At 42.2% G+C, this 23,041-nt stretch overlaps 2 protein-coding genes across 2 annotated transcripts in view; both read left to right on the top strand.

Annotated features, from left to right (window-relative positions):
* The window catches only part of KMT2D (lysine methyltransferase 2D), an 84,270-nt gene extending 84,014 nt beyond the window's left edge, over positions 1-256 (top strand). The window contains exon 51 of the mRNA XM_018561875.1: positions 1-256. This exon is cut by the window's left edge and continues 2,442 nt beyond it. The gene's annotated coding sequence lies outside the window, so the exon portion shown is untranslated.
* A 2,165-nt stretch (positions 257-2,421) lies between these two features.
* On the top strand, positions 2,422-21,953 carry PRKAG1 (protein kinase AMP-activated non-catalytic subunit gamma 1). Its single transcript, XM_018561877.1, has 13 exons — positions 2,422-2,494; positions 10,102-10,158; positions 10,258-10,358; positions 10,443-10,524; positions 10,604-10,662; positions 13,547-13,592; positions 13,728-13,782; positions 13,865-13,991; positions 14,071-14,236; positions 18,641-18,678; positions 18,760-18,906; positions 20,966-21,059; positions 21,158-21,953. The coding sequence occupies exons 1-13, from the start codon at positions 2,470-2,472 to the stop codon at positions 21,172-21,174; spliced, it is 1,014 nt and encodes a 337-aa protein (XP_018417379.1). The 5' UTR covers positions 2,422-2,469; the 3' UTR covers positions 21,175-21,953.
* The last annotated feature ends 1,088 nt before the right edge of the window (positions 21,954-23,041 follow it).

Raw genomic sequence — 23,041 nt, 5'->3', positions numbered from 1 at the left:
TGTATTGACGAGATTCCATAGGGAGCTGTAATTTGTGCGGTGAGGATTCTGTACAGAAGATTTGTCCTTCGTAGAAAACATAAAATTATTCCTTTTTTAAAAAAAATGAAAATAAAAACTTGTACGTGGCATGTTTTGTATTGAATATAATTTTGAAATGTATATAATTTATGTGAAAGAGGCAAGTAAGAAGAGCTTAATTGCTTCTTTTGGTTTGTTTTTAAAGGACAAATAAAATGCATTTTAAATACTTTGAGCTGTTTTAAAACTGCCTATTTTTATATACCGTATATTTAAAGTTTTTGTCATTGTGGAAGAAACGGGGGCGGAGGGGTGAGAAGTCTCTGTGTTGCCCAGTGATCATATTTCAGATGTTCATGAGTGCTTGATGACTCCCTAAACACATCTTGTTCTTTGTACACACCTAAAATCTGAGCAACCTTTGCACACACGGCCAGGGAACAGAATACTGAACAGACAACAAGCAGTTGATACTTCAATGCCCCACCAGTGTAGTACTTCATTTCAAGCCCATTTGGACCTCTCCTAATGTATTACTCCAATGCAGTCAGGCTGCATATACAGTAATAAAATTGGCTTTTATGTTTTTTGGTTTTTATTTGATCAGCCAAGTGTTTGCAGCAACTAGCTCCAAACACTTGGCTGATCAAATAGCCCCATTGTAATCCACATACAATTACAATTTATATAGCGCCCACATATTCTGCAGCACTGTACAATCGTTTAGACAAGTAAGAAACACTGACAGGCATCATTGACCTACAGAAACAGTAGGTGAGGAAGACCCTGCCCAAATGAGCTCTCGGTTCAAGCAAGCAGTCTGCTCAAAGTGATCTGGGTGTCTATACAGCTGTGCAGATTACTTGTGGAAAACGAGCAGTGGAACCCCTGCCATTGACTCAAACCGGGTTATTCACAAAAGGGTGAAGCGTTTAGAGAAGGCAGGAGAAGTGAACAATCTAGGACAACAGGAAGCTGCTGAATTGGAGAATTTTGCCAAATCAGCTATGTTGTCCTAGATTGTTCACTTCTCCTGCCTTCTACAAACTCTTCTTCACCTTTTTAGTGAAAAGACCTGAAAGTATTGAAGGAAAAGGTTTAGAATGACAGCCAGACAACTAGCATTTTCAGGAGATGCAGTCAGCAATAGTGGCCTCCATGTTTCTCTAATGACATGTTTCCTTTAATACTACACCAGCCCCTGTACATGCTGCACATGTGTTTTATATTATTGAATGGTAATATTGCCTATTTCAGCAACATCCATTTGATATATTTTTATCATTTAAGGGCCTGTTCAGACTTGCATGTTGTGATTACTACAATGGATGTTTGACAGTGCATTGCAGTGCCATCCATTCTCAATTGCACATCAGTGCTCCTGTATTGCAGCCCATTGTAATGGACTACCAAGCGGTGCGTTGGGGAGGAAAGAGTGCAGGTCTGATTTTAGGTCCATTGTGGTGCATTTACACAGTACATGTTTACGTGCAACACAACACACCACAATGAGCCAGATACTACTGAATGGCCCCAAAAGCAGGGGTGGACAACTCCGGCCCCCCAGCTGTTGTGGAACTACAAGTCCTGTGAGGCATTGCAAGATTGACAGTTACGGGCATGACTCCCAGAGGCATGTTGGGATTTGTAATGAACATCTAGAGGGCTGGAGCTGCCCATGCCTGGCTACACATAAATACATATATTCCCTCCCAGCCCTCTATCTTTTTGGACCTTCAACTTCTGATGCAGAAGCCGCTGTTTATGCCCCAAGCCAGCTGCAATCATGGTTTTTATAGAATTGTGAGTGCTGGGTTGTCTTCATTGTGGCACATGCACCCTGAACCCCCCATAGGCTATACAGCATTTCTACCTTTCCTGACAACTTACACAGGGATCTCAAGTCTCCCTGATGTTCAGGGAGTCTCCCTCTTTTGGACAGCAGCTCCCTGAAATAAGGTTTTGCAGGTTGGGATGTCTGCTTACAGGTTGAGAGTAATCAACTGCAACTTACCTATGGGGCTATATGGTACATGTGTCTACTTTAAAAAAGGATGTTTCTATGGAAACCTGATAGTTGTCTGGCTGTGCAGTGACTTCTGTGCTGAAGGTAAATATTTTATAACTAAAAAGATTATAGTGCAGGGAGGGAACGTGTTTGGGTGTCTAATCATACACTTCTCCTTTAGGATAAGGCACAGCTCTTCAGCGTTCTGTGGAAGGTTTAAATGTGCTGACAAATCTGTAATCCCTTTATCAGCCCTACGCTTATTTCCCCTAGTGTCAGTTTATGATGTAAGCACAAACTCTTCCCCAACCAAGATGGCGAATCCGGAAGCATCGGTTATAGAATCTGCCGCAGGAAGTGAGGTAGGCGATGGGCGGAAATTCACTCAGCCGGCAAGGGCGGAAGTAGCGCAGAGTATCCTCACCGATGAAGAGGCCGCGATGGAGACGGTGAGAGATGTCACTGAGCTGGGTCAGGGGGAAGTTGTCTGTTCGCTGTGACGGGGCTGATCGGTCACTGCTCCTCATACAGATTGTACAGAGGCGGCCTAGTGACCACAGAGGTTTTCTATGGGTGGGGGATCCGCTCAGGTATCGGTCTGCTTGGGTCACATCCCGGGGGGAAGAGGGAGGCTGTGGGCGGCTTCCCCTGAGGTGTCCAGCCCTTGTCGGCTACGTTCACATATCAGCAGTGCCCCATCCCTTGTAATTAGCATGTGGACAGGCTCTGGTGATTAGAAGGGAATAGGGAGGACGTGTTATACAGCGGCTTCCACCCATTACCTTTTCTATGTTATGTCTTATGGGGGAAACCAGCGCACATGAAGGGCTCTATTTATAAACCATTTGCACAGCATTTTGATTCAGTGAGCTGCATTATTATTCTTCTGGGCGAGTATACCAGCTGTTGGAAGAATGGGACAAAATTAAAATTTTCTCTTATGAGTGGTCATACAAATGTACACATTGGTAGCAGTGCTTACATTTATGGGCTCATTCTTGCCGGTGATGTGTCGAAAGTGCGAACTTATCGAGTTGTGGGACCGCATTACTTCCGGTTTCCTCAGAACTACGAGGTTTTTACACAAAACATGTTGTGCACGAGCGCCATCCACGGCATTGCCCTATAGACATAGACCACAGCAATAAAGTAATAAAATGATGTAGGATGACGGTAAGCCAGCACGTTCTTTATCTCCGGTGCCCCACTCAATATGGCCGCCGCTTGAGTGGGGCACCTGAGATAAAGAACGCGCTGGCTTACTGTCATCCTACATCATTTTATTACTTTATTGCTGTGGTCTATGTCTATAGGGCAATGCCGTGGATGGCGCTCGTGCACAACATGTTTTGTGTAAAAACCTCATAGTTCTGAGGAAACCGGAAGTAATGCGGTCCCACAACTCGATAAGTTCGTAGTTTTGATCGATCACCGGTGTTCTCTTGAATTGTATCTCCTTACTAAGGTGCATTTATTTCCTGTGCTCTTCAGCTCCATCTAATGGAGATTTAAAGGAGAATTATGAAACTGTCACAAGTCGGCTCAGTAGATTGGGAAGTGAGTGAACACATACCGTCGCTCACTCACTTCTCGATCTATCCCTGCAGAGAGCTGTGACTGTCACTCACGGCTCCCTGCAGGTTTCCCCCTCTCTCCGATCCTCCAGTGCTGACTTGCGAAGCGTACGGGGGCGGGCACAGCTGGATCTGCCTCTGGATAGGCAGAGGCAGCTGTCAATCACGCAGCTGGGTGGATCCAGACAGTATTGTCGGGATCCGTTCCGGCTGCGGCGTCTCAGTATACCGCAAGCTGTAGCTCGCGGTATACTGAGCTTTGGGTGACGGGAGAACGCTGACCCCATAGTTCTCCTTTAATGTGGTATTTTCCCCACTGAAGAACATTCGACCAGATGAGACATGACGCTAAGAACATTCAGCCTGATTCTCACAGCTGCTGGTTAACGTGCACAGAATAAATAAGCAATGTACAATTCTGTTCCTTCACACGTCCATTCCAGTTTGTGGGCACATGAGGGGAATTTTTATTAGAACTGGAGCAGACAGAATCTGGAGCAACCAATCCGCTTCTCTCATTTTCACAGCTTAAATGAACAAACTGAAGATAGAAGTTGATTGGTTACTATGAGCAACTGCCCCAGAATCTGTCTGCTCCAGTTTTGATTGATTTTTCCCCATTATGTGCGCTATGTTAGGACGCTCATTCAAATGAATGAGTTGCCAATACGCCAGAATGGATGAATGCTCTATTTTCTCCAAATCAATGCACCATTACACATGGTAATGCATTACTGAGTCTTGCAGATGTGTGTCGGGGGTGTCCGTGACAATAGATGGCACCACAACATGATTACACACTTAATGTGCATTGTAGTAATAAGTGTTCCTGAAACAACACAATGGTAAGAAGGGTGTGAATGGGCCCTTAGGCTACATTCACATCAGCACTCCCACGTTTAGGTTAATTAAGCGCAGGAGAAATGATCTCTGAAGTATTAACAAACTTTATGCTTTCCAGATCAAGTTCTTGTGCATGAGGATGTACCTGCCTGACATGCGTTTACATGCATCATTGAGAGTATCTAATCTGTCCCTGGTTCTACATAGTTCTATTTTCTCTGTGCAACGCCAAACTGAACGCACCGTGTGAATTACACTATACCGGACATCACATGGATGTATATATATTTAGATGTGTCCTATGAGCACAGGTTAGTCAATGTCAGTGTAAAAAAGGCTTTGCATTGAAGATGACGGGTTCATTTAGAAGGATGGTACATAGCTCGTCATGCCTTTTTAGATACATTAAAGGGTTATTAAACCCTCATTAGTTTTTGCATATATCTACTGCTACTAAGCAGTAGATATATGCAAAACGATTAAAAAAAGAAAACTTTTTGACAGGGTTAATACTTACCTGTATCTCCGCCGCGCGCTCCTGTACGAAAATCACAAAATTTCTCGGGCGGGCGCATGCGCAGTTCAGATGTTCGGCCGGGAGAGGAGGAGAAACACAAGGTAAGTCTATGGAGCAGCGTGCACCCGCACAGACACTGTGGGATTTGAGAGAAGAGGACAGAGGAGTCGGCGCTGGATCAGAGACACGCTGGAGGGACAGCTAAAAACGACAGGAAAGAATAAGATTGGATTAAGAGACATTATTTAAGGTAAGTGCTTACTTTAGCACTGTGGGGGGGGACTTTAGCCTTTAATGTCACTTTAAATACACAAGCATGGAGACATGTGAAGACAGTATTGTATGGTAACCAGCTGCAGGCGGTATGAAAGGCACCTGGGAGTGGACTGCCTTATCGCAATCTCATATTTGGTTGTGTAACCTGTTGATACGTGCGCTTGGTTACTCATTATTATAGTTTACAGCTGCATTGATTATTCTAGAAAACTTTTCCACAGGTGAGTAAGTTTCCCTCTCCTTTAGTCTGCTGTCTAGCAGTAGCCTATTGCATTTTAAAGAGAACAAAGAAGGATTTTTTTTTTTATTCCTGAACTTCAATAAAATATTTTTCTTTTATATTTTTGTTGGTTAAATCTGAAATTCTGCCTATGAATATTTCACATTGGAGCTCAAGGCTTCTTATTATAGCCGATTTCAGCAAAATCGTTACCTGCTATAATTAAACCCTCCCATAAACATTCCTTCGTCTATCAGCCAGTGGCTTTAGAAGGCTGGTGGAATTTGTTTTCCACCCAATACTTAGGAGATGATTTATAAAGCATCCGCCCAGCTATATGAAAATTTCCATCGGGTGCCAAAAATGCCATCCAGTCGTCATTCGGCCAACATATGGCGGGCAGGGGATTTCTATTTATAACCTTTGGGCTTTGAAAGTCCACTCACTGTGCCCGTCCACAATGCTCCTCTTGTCCCCTACCACTTTGTGCATCTGCATTGTACACTCGGGTACAGATCTCCTTCCAATGATGTGGAATTCCCATGATGCTTTTGTGCTCACTGTGGAATCACAAGAGTGCCGGATCAGGTCTTCAGTTAGAGATGTTGAGTTTGAATTGCATCTGCAGTGCTGATTTTAAAAAAAATGTAGAACACTTTGTGACAATGTTACTTTTTAAAGATTTTCTACAAAAAGTTAACTTTTTGAAAAATTTGTACATTTAGGGCCCTGTCACACCATGTCCGGACCAGATCTGCACACGTATCTGCAAATGTCCTGCGGTGCGTTTTTTTGGGGGGGTAATGTCATTGTGCAAATCTCTTCCTGCTCCGTGTCACAGCTTCTGTTGTGTTCCGGTGCGGTGTGTTTGTGATGTGTTTCGGTGCGTTCCAGTGCAGGAAAAATGTGACATGCAGCAATTTATTTTCCTGCACTGGAACGGACTGGACCAGTGTGAACAGAGCCCAAACATCACATACAAATGCATTTTTGGTGCGGAAGAAAAATGTAACGTACCACATCTGATCTGGGCATGGTGTGAATGAGCCCTCAGCAAAGAACAAAATTGGCTCAAAATGTTTCCAGGTAAAGGCTTCCATTTTGGTAGGCCATTATTTGGATGGTTTGCCCCTAAAGGGACCTTTTTGTGTCATCTACATGTAGCCTTGATTGAAGAATGTGAACATATGAAGATTCAGGGAGTCGTGGTGTCTCTTGCAGTCATGTGGTTGATCACCTCTATTCTGTAGGTCCTTTTTGTTTGAGTATAGACTTATGTTTATCCCAGGCATGTTTAAATTTACTTACAGGGGTGTGTCTTTTTTTTTGTCCCTCCTCCATTTTAATAACCTCTGAACTTTACGGTTTCATGGCTTGCCATCTTTAGTCTGATTGGTATGTAGTTTAGCTGGCTCAATCCATAGGTCATTTCTAATTCTGTGTGACCTTTTTGCGGCTAGCAAATAAAAGGTTTACTTTAAAGAAACAAAGAGGGCGATGTTCATAAAATATCAGATAGTTTTTTAACATTAGGGTTTTTTTTTTAATGTTTCTTCTTTTTACCTTTTTGTCTGAGTATAGATTGTATGTATATCCCAAACATGTTTAAATGTGTTTACTGTTGATTGACTCATTACCTCTGCTGGATGTCTTCCAAGCATCCACTACTTGTTCAGTAAAAGTGGTGCTTTAGGGCAGCAATAGAATACATGGACGTTGTATAAGACAAGGCATAGATACATTGGTAGATATCACTAATGCTTTGGAGCGTCCCATCAGCAGGTTGTTTGGATATATGCAGTGGGCTTGAGGCAAGGCTGGGAAGTGAAGGGGCAGCTCTATGTGGACCGGGTCCTAAGTCCCTGGCAGCGCCAATACAATTTGTTTCTATGTGACACTATAGCTATCACAGGAAGGGAAACTAAGCCGCAAAGTGAAGAGCAGACTGCAGAAAGGACAGATAAGGAACCAAGGGATTAATTGACAGATGGCTTGAAAATAATCCAGGCAAGATTTATACAGGGACACTGAAGAAAAACAGAATACAGAAGTGTAGCAGCTACTGACAAAGTAGATTCTTCATGGTGTTCAATGTCTCAGTCTGAAATGCTGTTAATTATACTGAAAATCTGGAAGCACCCCAGAAATAAAGTAGACATTTTGGTTTGAGAGTAGAATGACACATTACCCTTTAAGTTATTGTATTTACTTCCAGTTGTGTTCATGCTATTTTCCCCTTGTTGCTGTTCTTGCCTCTCATTGTGCTACAGAACTCCCCCCTGAAGGGGCTAGACATTCTATCACCTGTATGGGAGGGAGGTCACCAAAAATTGTCACTGTTTTAGTCCCAAACGATAGTCTGCTAAGGTAAATGTTGTTTTACACAAGGGCTTCTGCACCTTGCTAAATGAGAAATAAAGCTAATGATTTTACGAAAAGGCCCAAAGCTTGCTGGACCCAAAACAGCATGGTTTGGAATACAGTGTCACTTTCTGGTAAAAAGACATAAGGTAGACCCGCTAGTGTCACCCCTTCCACTTCAATAGCTATAGCTGGGGAGTGACAGCTGAATGTAAACACAGCTGTGAGCAATAGCCAGCCTGTTATTGGCCAAATTCAAATTGCAATGGTAGGCTGGCTATTATTACACCTGCCTGCTGTTAGTCAGCAGAGGTGGGAACTGAAAGAGAGCATTGACAGCAGGCTGTGGGAGGGTGCAATAGCCAGGCTGCTGGCTACTACAGTTTAAAACAGCCAATAGCAGGCTGGCTATTGCTCCCAGCCACTGGATGGGAGACTTGTTGCTAGCGTTTTACCAGCAGCAGTTGTTCCGAAGAGCGGGTGCAGGGGGGGGAATGCAGCGTCACAACAACTGGCAGCGCTTTCTCCTCCCCGCTGGGTGCTGGCTGCAGCAGTCTGTGTCCCCTCCATTCCCCGCTGCCCCTGGGAGAGGGAGGGAGAGCAGCATTGATTGGAGGGGAGGGGGGCAGAGCTGATGCAGGCGGGGAGAGCAGCAGGGATCGGAGGGGGGCATGTCTGGGGTGTTGGGCAATAGGAATTCCTCGCCCATGGTGTAAGCAGTGAACGGTAGACAAAAGCCCAGGCGCCAGGATGCAATTTCTAGTTGGCATGGCGATTTGGTGCCTGAGTTAGAGTTCAGGAATTGGCAACATAAATGGTGCAAGGCTTGAGAGATAAAACTTTCATTAGGGCCTGTGTCAATGAGCTTTGTGCTTGTGTTGATGGCATCAGTTTGCAACACTTCTGAGATTGTTCTGACATCTTTAGCCTGCCTTTAACCTACTTCATTAAGTTTTGAATTCCCATGTAGTTGTATTGGAATGCAAAAGCCTGAGAACACAGGGTGTGTGAGAAAGCTTCAGGAGGACAGTATTTTCAATATGAAGATGAGCTCAAGAACACAGTGACATGACCTCAAACTAGCAGGAGGAAAGTTCACAATTAAGCTTAGAATTATTTTCTTCTTGCTTGGATGTATCATATAGTTATAGCCATGTTGAAGTAACAGAACTAGATAGTCACTGCACTAGCATTCTCCTCTATTTTTATGCCTTCCCTCCACTATAGCAGATGTGTGGACAGAGTCTTAATATGACTGCACAGTTCAGTAGTTACCAGAGTAATCACTACTTGCTCTTACTTCTCTGCAGTACCACTCTGTGTGAGGATGTTTGGGCTGGACAAGGGTGTGGCTGTTACTCAGCTCTGCAAGCATAGTGCACTGCAGGGTGAGGGTAGAAATCCTCATTTTAACTGAGACAAAAATGTATTCAAAAGAGAATTATGAGTGAAAAACACACATCCCCATAATTTAAGCTGACCTGTGACATTGAAGCTGTCGCAGGTCGGCTCTATTGATCGGGAAGTCGGTGAACACATACCACCGATCGCTGACTTCCCAATCCTCTCCCTGCAGAGAGCGGCAACTGTCAGTCACCGCTCCTCGCAGGGATTCGCCCCAAGCTCTGGAACAGATGGGGGGTGGGGCAGGCACAGCTGTCTATGGATCTCGACAGTATTGTGTGGATCCATCCCGACTGCGGTGCGGCTGTGCGCTCTCAGCATATAGCGGGAAAATAGCCCGCTATATGGTGCGTTTTGGGTCACCGGAGGACATCAGTATATGTCCTTCTGTGACCCTGAAGAGAACTATGGGCAAAAAGGTTTACAGAGTCCCGGCGGCAAAAGTCGCCGGGAGTCTGTTTAAACAGCCCCGATGCTGGCGACGTACACTGTACGTCGTCAGTCACGAAGGGGTTAAAGGCATTTGTAAGTAACAATCCATGCAGGGGTACTGGTTTATTAGCAGATAACAATTGTTTGGAATGTGCTTTTTCTAGGTATGGCACTCAAATGTACTCAAGATCTAGGCAACTAATGTTTTTAGAATGTGGTCAGCTATCGTATTTCTGTTTGTGTACATGAATTTTACATTTCCAATCAGATATTTTTATGTTTCGGATGGAGAGGATAAGCGGTAGAATCCTTCAGGGCTTTATTTCTGTATGTCAGAACTTTTCATATGTATTCTCTCATTTTGGATCACTCCAAGAGTATGGTCGTTCTCAGGAGTCAGCTTCTTAGTAACTGAAATCAACATTTTTATATCCTCCTGTATTTCAGGGATCCGTTGTGATTGAACCTAGTGTAGAAGGAAAATGTGGTTCCCCAGTAGAAGGTAAGAACATTGTGATAACATTTTGTCCTTATCATTGTTTATTCATCCTTTATGGTTATAATGTTTAGCTTTCCTTTTGGCTCCATTTTGTCTTCTCAGAATCAGAGAGTGGAGTTTACACAACGTTTATGAAGAATCATAAATGTTATGACCTTGTCCCCATCAGCTCAAAACTTGTAGTGTTTGATACATCTCTTCAGGTAAGAAGACCAGACAAATCATGTATCTGCCTCCATGAGTATGTGTGCTTTCAGACACCTATTTAATTAGACTTTGACTTTCAGGTAAAGAAAGCCTTCTTTGCTCTGGTCAGTAATGGGGTAAGAGCAGCACCTTTGTGGGACAGCAAGACACAGAGTTTTGTAGGTAGGTCACAGAGACTTGGAAATAATTACTTCAGAAAACCAAACTTTAATTTGACATCTTGTTTTCCTTCCTTTTATAGGCATGCTTACCATCACAGACTTCATAAATATACTCCATCGATACTACAAGTCTTCTCTGGTAAGTGTATTCCATGATTTTACTGAAGATATTTATTTAACCAGTTGACAGCGGTGTTAAACCCCCTTCCCATCCAGGCCATTTTTCAGTATTCAGCGCTGCGGTACTTTAACTGACATTTATTCCGTCATGCAGCGCTGTACTGAGCGATATTTCAGGGCTAACATGAAAACGTGAGAGGCCTGGCTGTCAATGTAATGTAATAGCTTTGGTACTTTCTGAGTTACTGATCTGAAAAAGGCACACAGATTAGATGTGCTGACTTCAATGGCTGCTTGCTTGTTCCAGGTCAATGAATCAGAAGTTTTTAAAGTCATTAAACCAGCAAGAAAGCCACACAACTAGCATTTCCAGAGGGAGATCCTTAAAGGAGAACTATGGGGTTAGGGCTTTCCCCCATAGTTCTCCTTAGGGTAACGGGAGGACACAAACTAGCGTCCTCCCGTCACCCTAAGCTCAGTATACCGCGAGCTGCAACTCACGGTATACTGAGGCGCTGCAGCCGGAACGCATCCCGACAATTATGTCTGGATCCGCCCAGCTGCGTGACTGACACCTGGTTCTGCCTATCTAGAGGCAGAGCCAGCTGTACCCGCCCCCTCCCCCGTCCGTTCCGCCAGTCAGCGCTGGAGGATCGGAGGGGGGAATCCAGCCCCTCCCCTCTGCCGTGACAGGATCGAGAAGTGAGCGAACGCCGGTATGTGTTCGCTCACTTCCCGATCTACTGAGCCGACCTGTGACAGTCTCAGTGTCACAGGTCGGATAGAACTATGAGGTGAGTGAAAATCACTCATCTCATAGTTCTCCTTTAATATCTGCTTCCTTGTTTTTCCCAGCACAGGTTCCCTTTAATTATGACCTCACAAAACCTATTAGCAGTTTAGGGTAGAGGCCGCCTGTATTCAGTCACCACCCATCTTCTTACAACTATTGGGTTACATGTCACCAAGTGCTGGAACATTTTAGACACTGGTATACTGGATAGTTTATGGCCTGAATTACATATAAACTTCTGACAATAGTCCTTTGTTTGATTAAGCCCCTTCATTACCAGGGGTCATTGTCTAGAAGCACAGGCCACATTTAGCAGGTTAGTATGTGTCAGATAATTTGACTGCAACCTTATCAACAATAGTTGTTTTTTTTAAGGACATAAAAGGTTTTTTCTGTCTAATGTTTTAGAAAATATCGTGCTCTAGTTTAAAAAAACAATGGAGACGATTGTTTTACCCCATAATTATCATTCTTTTTATTTCAGTATTAACTACCTGCCGTCCGGCAGTTGTAATTAAACAGCCGGACGGCGGCTTCTTGAATGCAGGTGGGCGTTTTTAAACGTCCTTTCCCACCCCGCTCGTGCCCGCCGCTAGGCGGCATGCATGAGCGGGAAATTTTGGTAGGTTGGTAGGTTTTTTTTGCGATTTCGGGGGCGTGCTCAATTTTAAGGCTTGATATGTTTGGTGTCTATTTACCTGACGTGACCTCGTCTTTTATATTTTACCAAAAATTGGGGTAATAATGTTTAATAACATAACTTAGGGAAAAGTTTTTTGTTTTCTTTTCTTCAAAATGTTCGTGTTTTTTTTTTTTTTGTTATATAGTAAAAAATAATTTTTAAAAACGTAGTGGTGGTGATTATATACATCCAAAAGAAAGCTCTATCTGTCCCCAAAAATGGTATAAAATTTCAGCGCAGCGTTGCATGACGGAATAAACATCAGTCAAAGTACTGCAGCAGTGAATACTGAAAACTGGCCTGGACAGGAAGAGGGTGTAAACACCCCAATCATCAAGTGGTTAAACAAGGCACACTGCCATCACAGTGATGAAGCAAAATATTCTAACTATGAGGTGGGCGTTAGCTGGGATAATATGGCAGTCTCATTACTCCACAGCATGTAGGATAATGTTGGCACTACAAGTTGGATGAATCTGCTTGCATTGCCACAGCGATCACTAGACACGTTCACATGTATTGTCCAGTCATGTCTTTTTCAACAGTTTATCCCTTTATGTCTTCACAAAGGCCTATTGTTATGCTCCTCAATCAAAGTCCATCTTTACAGCAACCATACTTGCAACAGCTACATGATTTCTAAATACATTTCAGCATATCTCCCAAGTTTCATCATCATCATCATCATATCCTCTTTCATTGCCAACTTCTCTAAGACATGATAATGTAATGCATCTTTTACTTTAATCTTCCTCTCTTGCCACATTATGCTCTACCCAGTTTTCATGTCTATGCCACTTCTAAAAGCTAAGTTCACCCAACATTGAAATATCACCTGTCAGGTTTTCTTATCACACAAAGACCTCCAGTAGGAGAGTGAGAGTGAGAGGTACAACCTCACAGAAAGCCATCACAAAGGTGTAATTCTCTCAGAACTATTCCTAAATTGTTTGTTTAACCAATAAATGACGCATCAAGGAATCTACTTCCGGATCTTCTAGATTCTATAGCCACACAGTGCATTGCCATAAAATTTCTATGTGTAGGAACGTATTCACCTGCAATTATCCCCACCTGTATAGCTCAAAAAATGTGCCAGTTGGGTCCGTGGGGTTGATTTACTAAAGGAAAATAGGCAGTTCACTTTGCAGGGGAATTTTCCCTTTGTTTAGTGAACGAGGGGAAGCTCTGCTGACATCATCCAGTCATGTGCAAACAAAAATCTTGTTTCTTAGATGTTCACCTGTACTGGTTTCTCATACCTAATGAATAAAACAGTATTGCATTTCTGTCACATGAAAACGATTTCTGGCTGCTTTTCCGGGGTTTTTTTCTCATTGATCTGAGATGGCTGGCAGGAGTAGTTTATAATAAACTTTACTATTGATGACCTGTTAAAGTTTTACTTTGCTTCCTGTGTGTTATCAGGTGCAAATTTACGAGTTGGAAGAACATAAGATAGAGACTTGGAGAGGTAAGTTGTCGTCCTACAAGTGAAATATTAATATCTGCCTTTACTTATGTGAAAAATATGGCTAGAGTAAGTAATCAGATAGTGGAAGGGGATTGTTTGAGATCTAAACCTTGTTGAATTCTTTATTTCCTATAGAAGTGTATTTACAAGACTCTTTCAAGCCTTTGGTCAGCATATCACCCAGTGCCAGGTGTGTACTGGTCACATTTAAGATTTGTCCATCTTATGGTTCCAATAGTTAAATAACGCTTTTTTTTTTGCTTGCTCTCCAGCCTGTACGATGCGGTCTCCTCGCTGATTAAAAACCGCATTCATCGTCTGCCAGTCATTTCTCCAGAATCTGGAAATACGCTGTATATATTAACGCACAAGAGGATTCTCAAGTTCCTCAAACTATTTGTGAGTCTCATTCTATCTATGGCTACCCCTTCCATCTTCCAGGCTACGATATTTCACGTATCTCTGTTTTTATTTCCAGATGTCTGAACTGGAAAAGCCAGCGTTTGTGACTCAAACACTAGAGCAGCTGAAGATTGGAACATACGACAACATCGCTATGGTCCATCCCAACACTCCTGTCTATGTTGCACTGGGTATTTTTGTTCAGCGCCGTGTGTCTGCTCTACCTGTTGTTGATGATTCTGGTAAATATACATATATATCACTTACTACTATACTGAATATTTAATCTTCACTGTATTACTCTAACCCTGATAGAGTGGGTAAATCTCCCCAGAGGGGAACCACAACAATAAAATCCTGACAGGGGTCCTGATTCTTTCCCTTCCCTATAGCTAAAAGGAAAAAAAATTTGGGTTAAAGGCTAACTTTATTCTTAGACCATGTTTCATATTACACCCATATTTAGGGTTTAATACGAAACATGGTCACATCCCCAGCCCCCCTTAGCTGAATCACTGGGTTTTTCTCCTCGCATACTGCTCTAATATTCTGAATATGGTGCGAATGTGCGAGCAGAGCCTTTGACAGGATCTGTGAATGGAGAGACTACGAGTCCCGACTGCCACCTGCAGCAGATGGACCTGTAGTTCTCAATGGAGTACATGTTTGGTGACATCACTGCATTTGTAGTCCATTGACATTTCCTCCCTTCCCTTAACTGAAATTCTGCACCTTGGTGCCGAGAGGCTGGAAGGAGGAATTTGCAGGAGCCAGAGCATTGCACCCATTATCCACTGATAGCAGTTGGAATGCTTTACAGGCTTCAATGCAAATAAATAAAAACACTTATATTTTTTTATGAATGTGTGTGCATTTCCTTATTTTTTTGTATAAGGTGGACTATGCCAATAAACATACATTTTGTCCTATTTTAGCCCTTTTTTGCATTTGTAACTGGAAAGTCAATAGCTGCCTATAGTAGCACAGCGTTTTTTTGTTTGTTTAAAAGAGGTATTAGGAATTTTGTATACAGTACTAGAGAGAAATGCATAGATAGGGTATGGAAAAGCGGATATATGATCATAGCCTAAAAAGAAAACGAATTGAAAACACTTCTGATCGTATATTTGACATGATATAAAAGGGATAAATGTTTGACCTCAATACTGACATGTTACACCACCCTCCTTTGCAGGACAGTTTTCAGTGCTGTGATAGTGTGAATGCCAATTACTCGGTCATGCAGCATTGTATCATTAAACTTTTCTGGTAAAACTAAGGGTGGGGGTAATGCCAGGAAATACTTTCTGTTAAGATAATGTATATTGTCAAAAGTATTGGGACACCCTCCAAATCATTGGATTTAGTGTGCAGAAGTCACCAACTGTCTGCAGAGTCAATAGCTACAGACCTCCAAACTTCGTGTGACCTTCAGATTGGCACAACAACAGTGTGTAGAGAGCTTCATGGAATGGGTTTCTAAGGCCGAGCAGCTGCACCCAAGTCTGACATCACCAAGTGCAATGTAAAGCGTCGGATGCAGTGGTGTAAAGCACGCCGCTACTGCGCTCTAGAGAAGTGGAGACGTGTTCTCTGGAGTGAAAAATCACGCTTATCTGTGTCTGATGGACGTTTCTGGGTTTGGCAGTTGCCAGGAGAATGGTACTTGCCTGACTGCATTGTGCCAAGTGTAAAGTTTGGTGGAGGGGGGATTCTGGTCTGGAGTTGTTTTTCAGGGGTTCTTAAGGCATCAGTATACCAAGACATTTTGGACAATTTCATGCTCCCATCTTTGTGGGAACAGTTTGGGGATGGCCCCTTCCTGTTCCAACATGGCTGCGCACAGTGCACAAATCAAGGTCCGTGAAGACATGGATGAGCGAGCTTGGGGTGGAGGAACTTGACTGGCCTGCACAGAGTCCTGACCTCAACCCTATAGAACACCTTTGGGATGAATTAGAGAGGAGACTGCGAGCCAGGCCGCCTTGTCCAACATCAGTACCTGACCTGACAAATGCACTTCTAGAAGAATGGTCAAACATTCCCATAGACACACTCCTAAACCTTGTGGACGCGTCCCAGAAGAGTTGAAGTTGTTATAGCTGCAAAGGGCGGGCCAACTCAATATTGTACCCTATGGACTAAGACTGGGATGCCATTAAAGTTCATGTGTGTGTAAAGGTAGACGTCCCAATACTTTTGGCAATAAAGTGTATCTGTACTACCTTGCTGGTGGAACAGCGCTAGTGAAACAGGACTGAAAAACATTTTCACCAGACAGAAATCTTCCGCTCTGACAAGAATGATGTGACCACCATGAGAAAGAATCCAAGTGATAAGCAGCAGGGAGAGAATCTGAATAACTGGTCATTGTTCAGTCTGGTGAATTTTGGGTAACGAGTTTGAAATGTTTATGACGAGACCATTGCTTCATTGATTCTAAGTCTAACGTATAGGAGCCAAAGAAGGGTCACTCATTTATTTAGAGGTTAAAGCGTAATATACTTTGCTCACAGTTTCCTTTGTTTGAGACACCTTCTTGTAGGCAGCTTATTGCTCTGGCATTCCGTGTTGTCCTGCACATTGACTGCCTTTAGTCTTTTAGTAACATTTCCTGCATGACAGGAACACAGGAAGAAATAGCGTAAAGTTTATCAAGCGCAACAGATTTTTTGTTTTCAATATTTTCTATACATACCACATAAACAACACTTCATCCTCCTGTTAACCACTTCAGTTCTTTAGCCTTTTCCTCACTATACCCCTCATAGTCCCGGAGCATTTGTTCTTCTTATATTTCAAAGTAATCTCGGCTCTGCACTTTATAGGTTTTATCATTTGCGTATTCACTTTTTAGATTTTTTCAGGCTAGTTAGGGTTTTTGTTTGAAAGCAGATTTTGATGCATGTATTTTCATTTCCTTAGTATATATTAAAAAGAAATGGTGCAACAAAATACACTTCCTTTCTTACACAATGCTCTTATTGAGAGGTCTGTAGCTGGATCAGAAGGTCAGGAGCAGATGAATTCAGCTTCTAGGTTTAGTAGTGGATTATGACTGTCACTGAAAGACGGTGGAGTCACTGGAGAACCCCGCTGAGACCCTCCGTAACTGCTGTCACCCAATGCCATTCTTCTAGTGCCAATTTAAAACAGTTGAATAGGTGAATAATAGGTAATAATAATACACCGCGCTATTAATCCAATCTAAAAATGCTAATAAATAATCCTAAATAAAATGGTGCTAATATTAAATATTACAAAAGGAAATCGCACTAGAACATAAGAAACAGTGTAACCAAGTAGTGTAACTAAAAAACAAAACTAATAGTCCATATTAATATAAAAATTCTCATAAATGTCCATATAAAGTGAAAAAAATCATCCAGTGTTCGTGTAAAAAAATGAAAAAATCCACTCTCCAGACTAATAATAAAATATCAATAATTCATAAAGAAAAAAACAAAATCGTGAGCAGCATCTATAAGGGGATAATAAGTGATCTTTATAAAATCATCTGGTCCAAAAAGATCCTTCAAGCAATTCCTCCAAGATATTAGGCAAATAAATCCAGATCTCTCATTGATTCATATAAATCAGAATGGCAGGCGGTACACACAAGGAGATAATGAGCGATCCTCAGATAAACGGAAAGGCTATTCCTCCAAGATGCCACACAGGACCATCACCGTACCCAAAAAAGAAAGAACTCCAATAGTAAAGTACATAACATCAAGTTTAATAAGGGATAAAAAGAAACACAAGATGGCCATAGTGTATAAGCATGTAGCAAACAAACAGTCGACCGGTTCTTAGGAGCGGAGTCGGAACTGATGACCTCCACTAACACTTCCTGCAGGGGTAACCGCAGTACGTGCCTGAACCTAGTCCCGGTGTATCATTATTCACCTACTATCACTATATTAGCACTGTAGCTTGCCCACTTTAGGAATGTATTTATTGTTAGTTCTACTACTAGTGCGGTGTACCACCTTTATCAATTTAAAACAGTACCTGGGACTCAAACGGTTAATTAACAAGCTGCACTTTACAGAGAATGGTTAACCATTGACTTCAGTCCTTGCCTTACAGTCTAATGCTCCTGCTACAGATATATTTACTATATTTCCTCTTTTAATTTGTTCTTTATGTTGTTGGAAGAAACTAGTGCTTCCAAAGTCCTTGTTTTATTGCACACGTTTGTTATAACTGATGAATAAAACAGTATTGCTCTTTGTAAAGTTCATATACTTCATTAACAGTTAAAGGAATATACGTTATAAGATGAGGAGTTGCGTGGCACAATGAACATCACATTCTAAACTGAATTTTACTAGAGCAGATTTGAGAAGTTGAGGAAGCATCTGTTCATTGCAGGCAACAACTTCACTTTCTCCACCCTTATAGAGCTCTTTGGTTAGAGAAATTATATGGATGAGTGGTATTTACCAGAGTTTGTCAATGGCAGAGCAAGACAATGCATCCCTAAAATAGAACACACAGAATAAAAAAAGTGTTCTCTATTAAATTGAATACATCCTAGTGATCAACAAAGTATGTTCTATTTTATTCTTTTTATCTTTATTATATAACATGAAAAAGATTTATGGCTGCTTTTCATTGGTTGGTTGTTCTTGTGTTCACAGGGCGTGTGGTGGATATTTATTCCAAGTTTGATGTCATTGTGAGTACTTGTATGTCACCATCACATGTTCTGGAGATCTCAGTATACAACAGATCTAAACTTTTCTTTTGTTATTTCTAGAATTTAGCAGCTGAGAAAACATACAATAATTTGGATATTACTGTAACAAAGGCTCTTGGACATCGCTCTCATTACTTCGAAGGCGTTCTAAAATGTTACCCACATGAAACCCTTGAAACCATCATCAACCGCCTTGTTGAGGCAGAGGTAAAAGAAAATTATTTCACAGAAGTGTGCTGTGACCAGCAGAAACCAATATTTTTTTAGGGACAGTGGAGACAAAGTGAATGTAAAATAAGGAGGTACAATAAAAGTAAAGGTTTGATCGCTAGATTGCCTTGTGCAAAACTCATTGATTTGTTTATAACTATGAGAAGTGTGTACCTTCGTTGGACGGGTGGTAATGCAGCCAGGCAGGGATTGCTGTAAGTCCAGGGTAGATTTAGGCAGGGGTGGCTGTTAGTCTGGCAGAGGCAAAAAAAAAGGAGCCTGTTAGTTTAGGAGATTGAGAGCTATCAGGTGACCTGGTTGTGTGGTTTGGCACTAACTGTCAATCTGGTGGGTTAAAGGAGAACTATGGCCAAAAGTTTGTTTAGCTATACTTTTCTTTTGGTTCACATTTACCGATGTACTCATGTGACCCAAAGCCAGCATATAGCGTGCTGCTGTACACTGTGCAGAGCCGAGCTGCAGCCAGGAAAGATCCTGACAATATTGTCGGGATCAACCCCCCTGGCTGATTGACAGCTGGCACTCCATCTCCAGAGCCAGTGGTGCCTGCCCCCTACGCTTTTTTTCCTCCAATAAGCTCAGTTCTCGAGCTATAGAGCCAGTGGGTACATGCTCAAAAGCATCTCTGACATAATAATAGATGGACCTTTGGGCAGTTTACGCTGCACGGGGAACACTGACAACATATTATAAGACTAAGAAATGTTAAAAATGTATAATGGAAACAATTGTGTTTTGCACTAAAAAAATATGACGTTTGCTAAATGACAAATCAGACTAAGTGTTAGCTCTCTGTCTATATTCTCTGTGTATATAATGGAAGAGTTTGTTGTTAAAAATGATCCCTTGTCCTGATGTGTAGGGTATTCTACGTGTACTGCAGCATATGTGTAGAGTGCGTACTGTGAGCATGCTCAGACTATTTTGCCATGTCCCTTCAAGTTGCATCCAATTATCAGCACAATATAGGTGTGCCCACTTTTCCTGTCACCCTACTCACCAAAATGTGCCTCTTTCTTATGGTCTACGTATAGTTGGGAGATATGGAACTATGAAAGCCGACCTTGTCTACATAAACATACATTTATTTTTGTTGCATAGAAGGTAATGTGGTAGCTCTGGAAATTACACTGGGTATGTCACGGATTGTGCATATGAATAGTATTCTTCTTTAACCCACTTTGAAGAATACATTTATAGTTGTACTTGTTCTATCTTTTCTAATAATTCTCAGAAATGTACCATATGCAATTTATACAGTTTACCTAATGCAAATTTCAGATCTGTATTTATTTTGTAGGGTAATATATGTAATCTATATTAGAACTTCTGTCAGGTTTTTGTTGCCGTCTTTGACAGCTGAGTTTTTCACTAGTCATTTTTTTTATTGTGTTGATAAACAACATAAGGGGAACAGGAGTCACTTGGACAGGAAGCTAAAAAAAAAATGCTTACAGAAATTCTAACTTTTCCACACTCTGATAAAAACTGTATCACTTTTGGAGGGATTTCCCATTACTTCCTGTCCCTTTTAAACCAGGGGTGCCCATTCTCTCCCCTCACTGCTCGGCCGTTCTGTCACAGCGGCTCCGCCCCCCAGCAGCTCGTCGTATCCCTCGCTGCCTTTGCCCGGGAGAGCAGGGGGATCCAGAGAAGTTGCAGCCCCCCTGTGCGTGGATGAGCGGCAGAGGATCGGTACATGTCACTAGTATGTACCAATCCTATGTGTAGGACAAACACTGGAGCCCCTGCTTTAAACCATCCCTGTCACAAAGACAGAAAGCGAGGAGTAATTTTAGCACTTTCCCACCGTGCTGCAAACAATGGTGTGTACAAGAACACCACTACATTTATAAGGTGACATACTGTAGATCCCACACTTCTGTCCCATACAGAAGCTAAGGGAATAAAAAGCACATAACTGTGTGGTGGCAATGTATAGAGGTCACAATAGGTCTTTTTTGGAATGGGGTGTCATAGTGAAAGGGGTGTGGCTTTATTTGCTTTAAAACACATTTTTTATTTGTCCCTTTAGGTACACAGACTGGTTGTAGTGGATAATAATAACGTGGCAAAAGGAATTGTTTCTCTCTCTGACATCCTGCAGTGCCTGGTTATGACAGCTGGAGGTGAGGTTTACTTAGGTATCATTGAACATATGATGATGCTTTCTATAAGTAATGTCTGCATGAAAGTCTTATTAAATTTATCTCCATCATCACGGCAGGTGTGGAAAGTCAATGACCGGCATAAGTGTAATACGCCACTGCAGTGCTTCAATATAGAGATACACAAAGAACTTTGTACTTCTACAATCATCTCCACAGAGCTCCAGCCCAGTGAATATCCCACCAGTCATCTGGAGGTGGAAAGAAAAGATTTGCCACCAGCAAAACATGATAAAGAGCCATTCTATGATGCAGCAGCGTTTATCTTCAGCAATACTATGGGGCATTACTAAAGGCTGACCAATAATTTGATGATAGTGATCTTTGTAGTCCAGTGAGAGGAGGGATTACACAGTATTGAGGACTTGTCAGTCACCTCTGACGTTATTTTTTCCATAACCCCGTTATTCACTTTTTTACCTTTCTATCCACAAAGTAGACAAGACAGATGGCCTGAGAGTTAGATGTGGGTTTCACCTAGATTTTCTATCTACAAGGAATTTAGGGTGGCTCATACCCACACCGGTGGTCCCCATCACTAGTTTACTGCATGTGAAAAGTCTGGTATTGGAGTCACAGCACAATATTTTTTTCACAAGGCTGGTAATAGTTTGCACTTGGTGGATTGGAATGACACATGCCACTTTAATGTGTATATATTATTTTTCTGCAACTGCCTCTGTTAAGCAGTAACTTTTCCATTGTTTGGAACCAAATATATATTTCCTGTTCCTCAGAACTCGGCAAGGCTGACGTTTTTTTCTACATAAATGTTTTCCCATGCGTCTATGTTTTTTAAACAGGATTTAGTGTCCATTGAATTGTATACCATTAATAAAATTCACTTTTTCTTAATGGGTGTATTTTGTGTAGATGTGTTTTGTATATGTTACTTGTATTCTGCCATTTGAGCCTACATTTGTTCCTGTAAAAAAAAAAAGAAAGGCTCAATTTTCAAAGCTTTAACATAAGGATAAGGATCTGTATTTCAGTAATGACTGTAATGTTTAAATCTAATTGGTCTTATATCTTGGAAAATATCTTCACTTTTTTGGAAATAAGGATGCTTATGTGTGTGTTCAGTAAAAGGGGCAACATCTACAGCCATGATGGCAGACCACAACCTCACAACCCCCAGTGTCCTTAGGTCCAGAAAACAATGGTGATTGCTAGTAGGTGACTTAACTGTATGTGTCAGTTAAGACTTGATAATGCAGTGGCTTTGGTTCAGTTTGCAAACAAGTGTCCACCTTTCAATTACAGTAGGACGTAAGGCAGGGGTGCCCACAATTTTTCATCTGGAGATCTACTTTTCATATGACGAGCTCAATGAGATCTACCAACGAAAAAACACCTGCATTCAGGGGCGGGAGGGAGCGTGGCAGTACATTGAAGTCAATGGCACCGCAGCCACGCCCCCAGTGCAATCGCCGCACCAGGAATGCAGACACATTAGTGCTTGCGTTCCCGGCCCAGTACGATCTGCAAAAATGCTGCATTAATGTGCCTGCGTTTCGAGTGCGGGCGATCACACTGAGGGCGGGGGGCGTGTCGTCATTGAATTCAATGCACTGCCACACCCCCTCCCGCCCCTGAAGGTAGGGAGCTGGCCAGCTTGCGTTACAGTGCGTTCTAGAGGCCGAACACTCAGGAACGCAGACTTTGTGGTGTGAACCGACCCTCTCTCCTCGCGCTCTCTCCTCTCTCTCTTCCCTGTTTCTATCTGCTGTCTCTTCTCTCACTTTCTCTGCTGTATTTCTTCTCTCTCTCTGCTGTCTTTTCTCTGCTGTCTCTCTCTTTTCTCTCACGTTTTCTGGTGTCTCTCTCTTTTCTCTCACGTTCTCTGCTGTCTTTCTCCTGTTGGTCTTTTCTTACCTCCACTGCAGCAGCTTCCCAAGTCTCCTCTCTCCTTCCCGTCTGCGGCTTCTGACACATTCAGGCCC

The sequence above is a fragment of the Nanorana parkeri genome, unplaced genomic scaffold (genome assembly GCF_000935625.1).
Source record: "Nanorana parkeri isolate BGI_ZX_2015 unplaced genomic scaffold, ASM93562v1 scaffold549, whole genome shotgun sequence".
Lineage (NCBI taxonomy): Eukaryota > Metazoa > Chordata > Amphibia > Anura > Dicroglossidae > Nanorana > Nanorana parkeri.
This window is presented reverse-complemented; position numbering and strand designations above follow the sequence as displayed.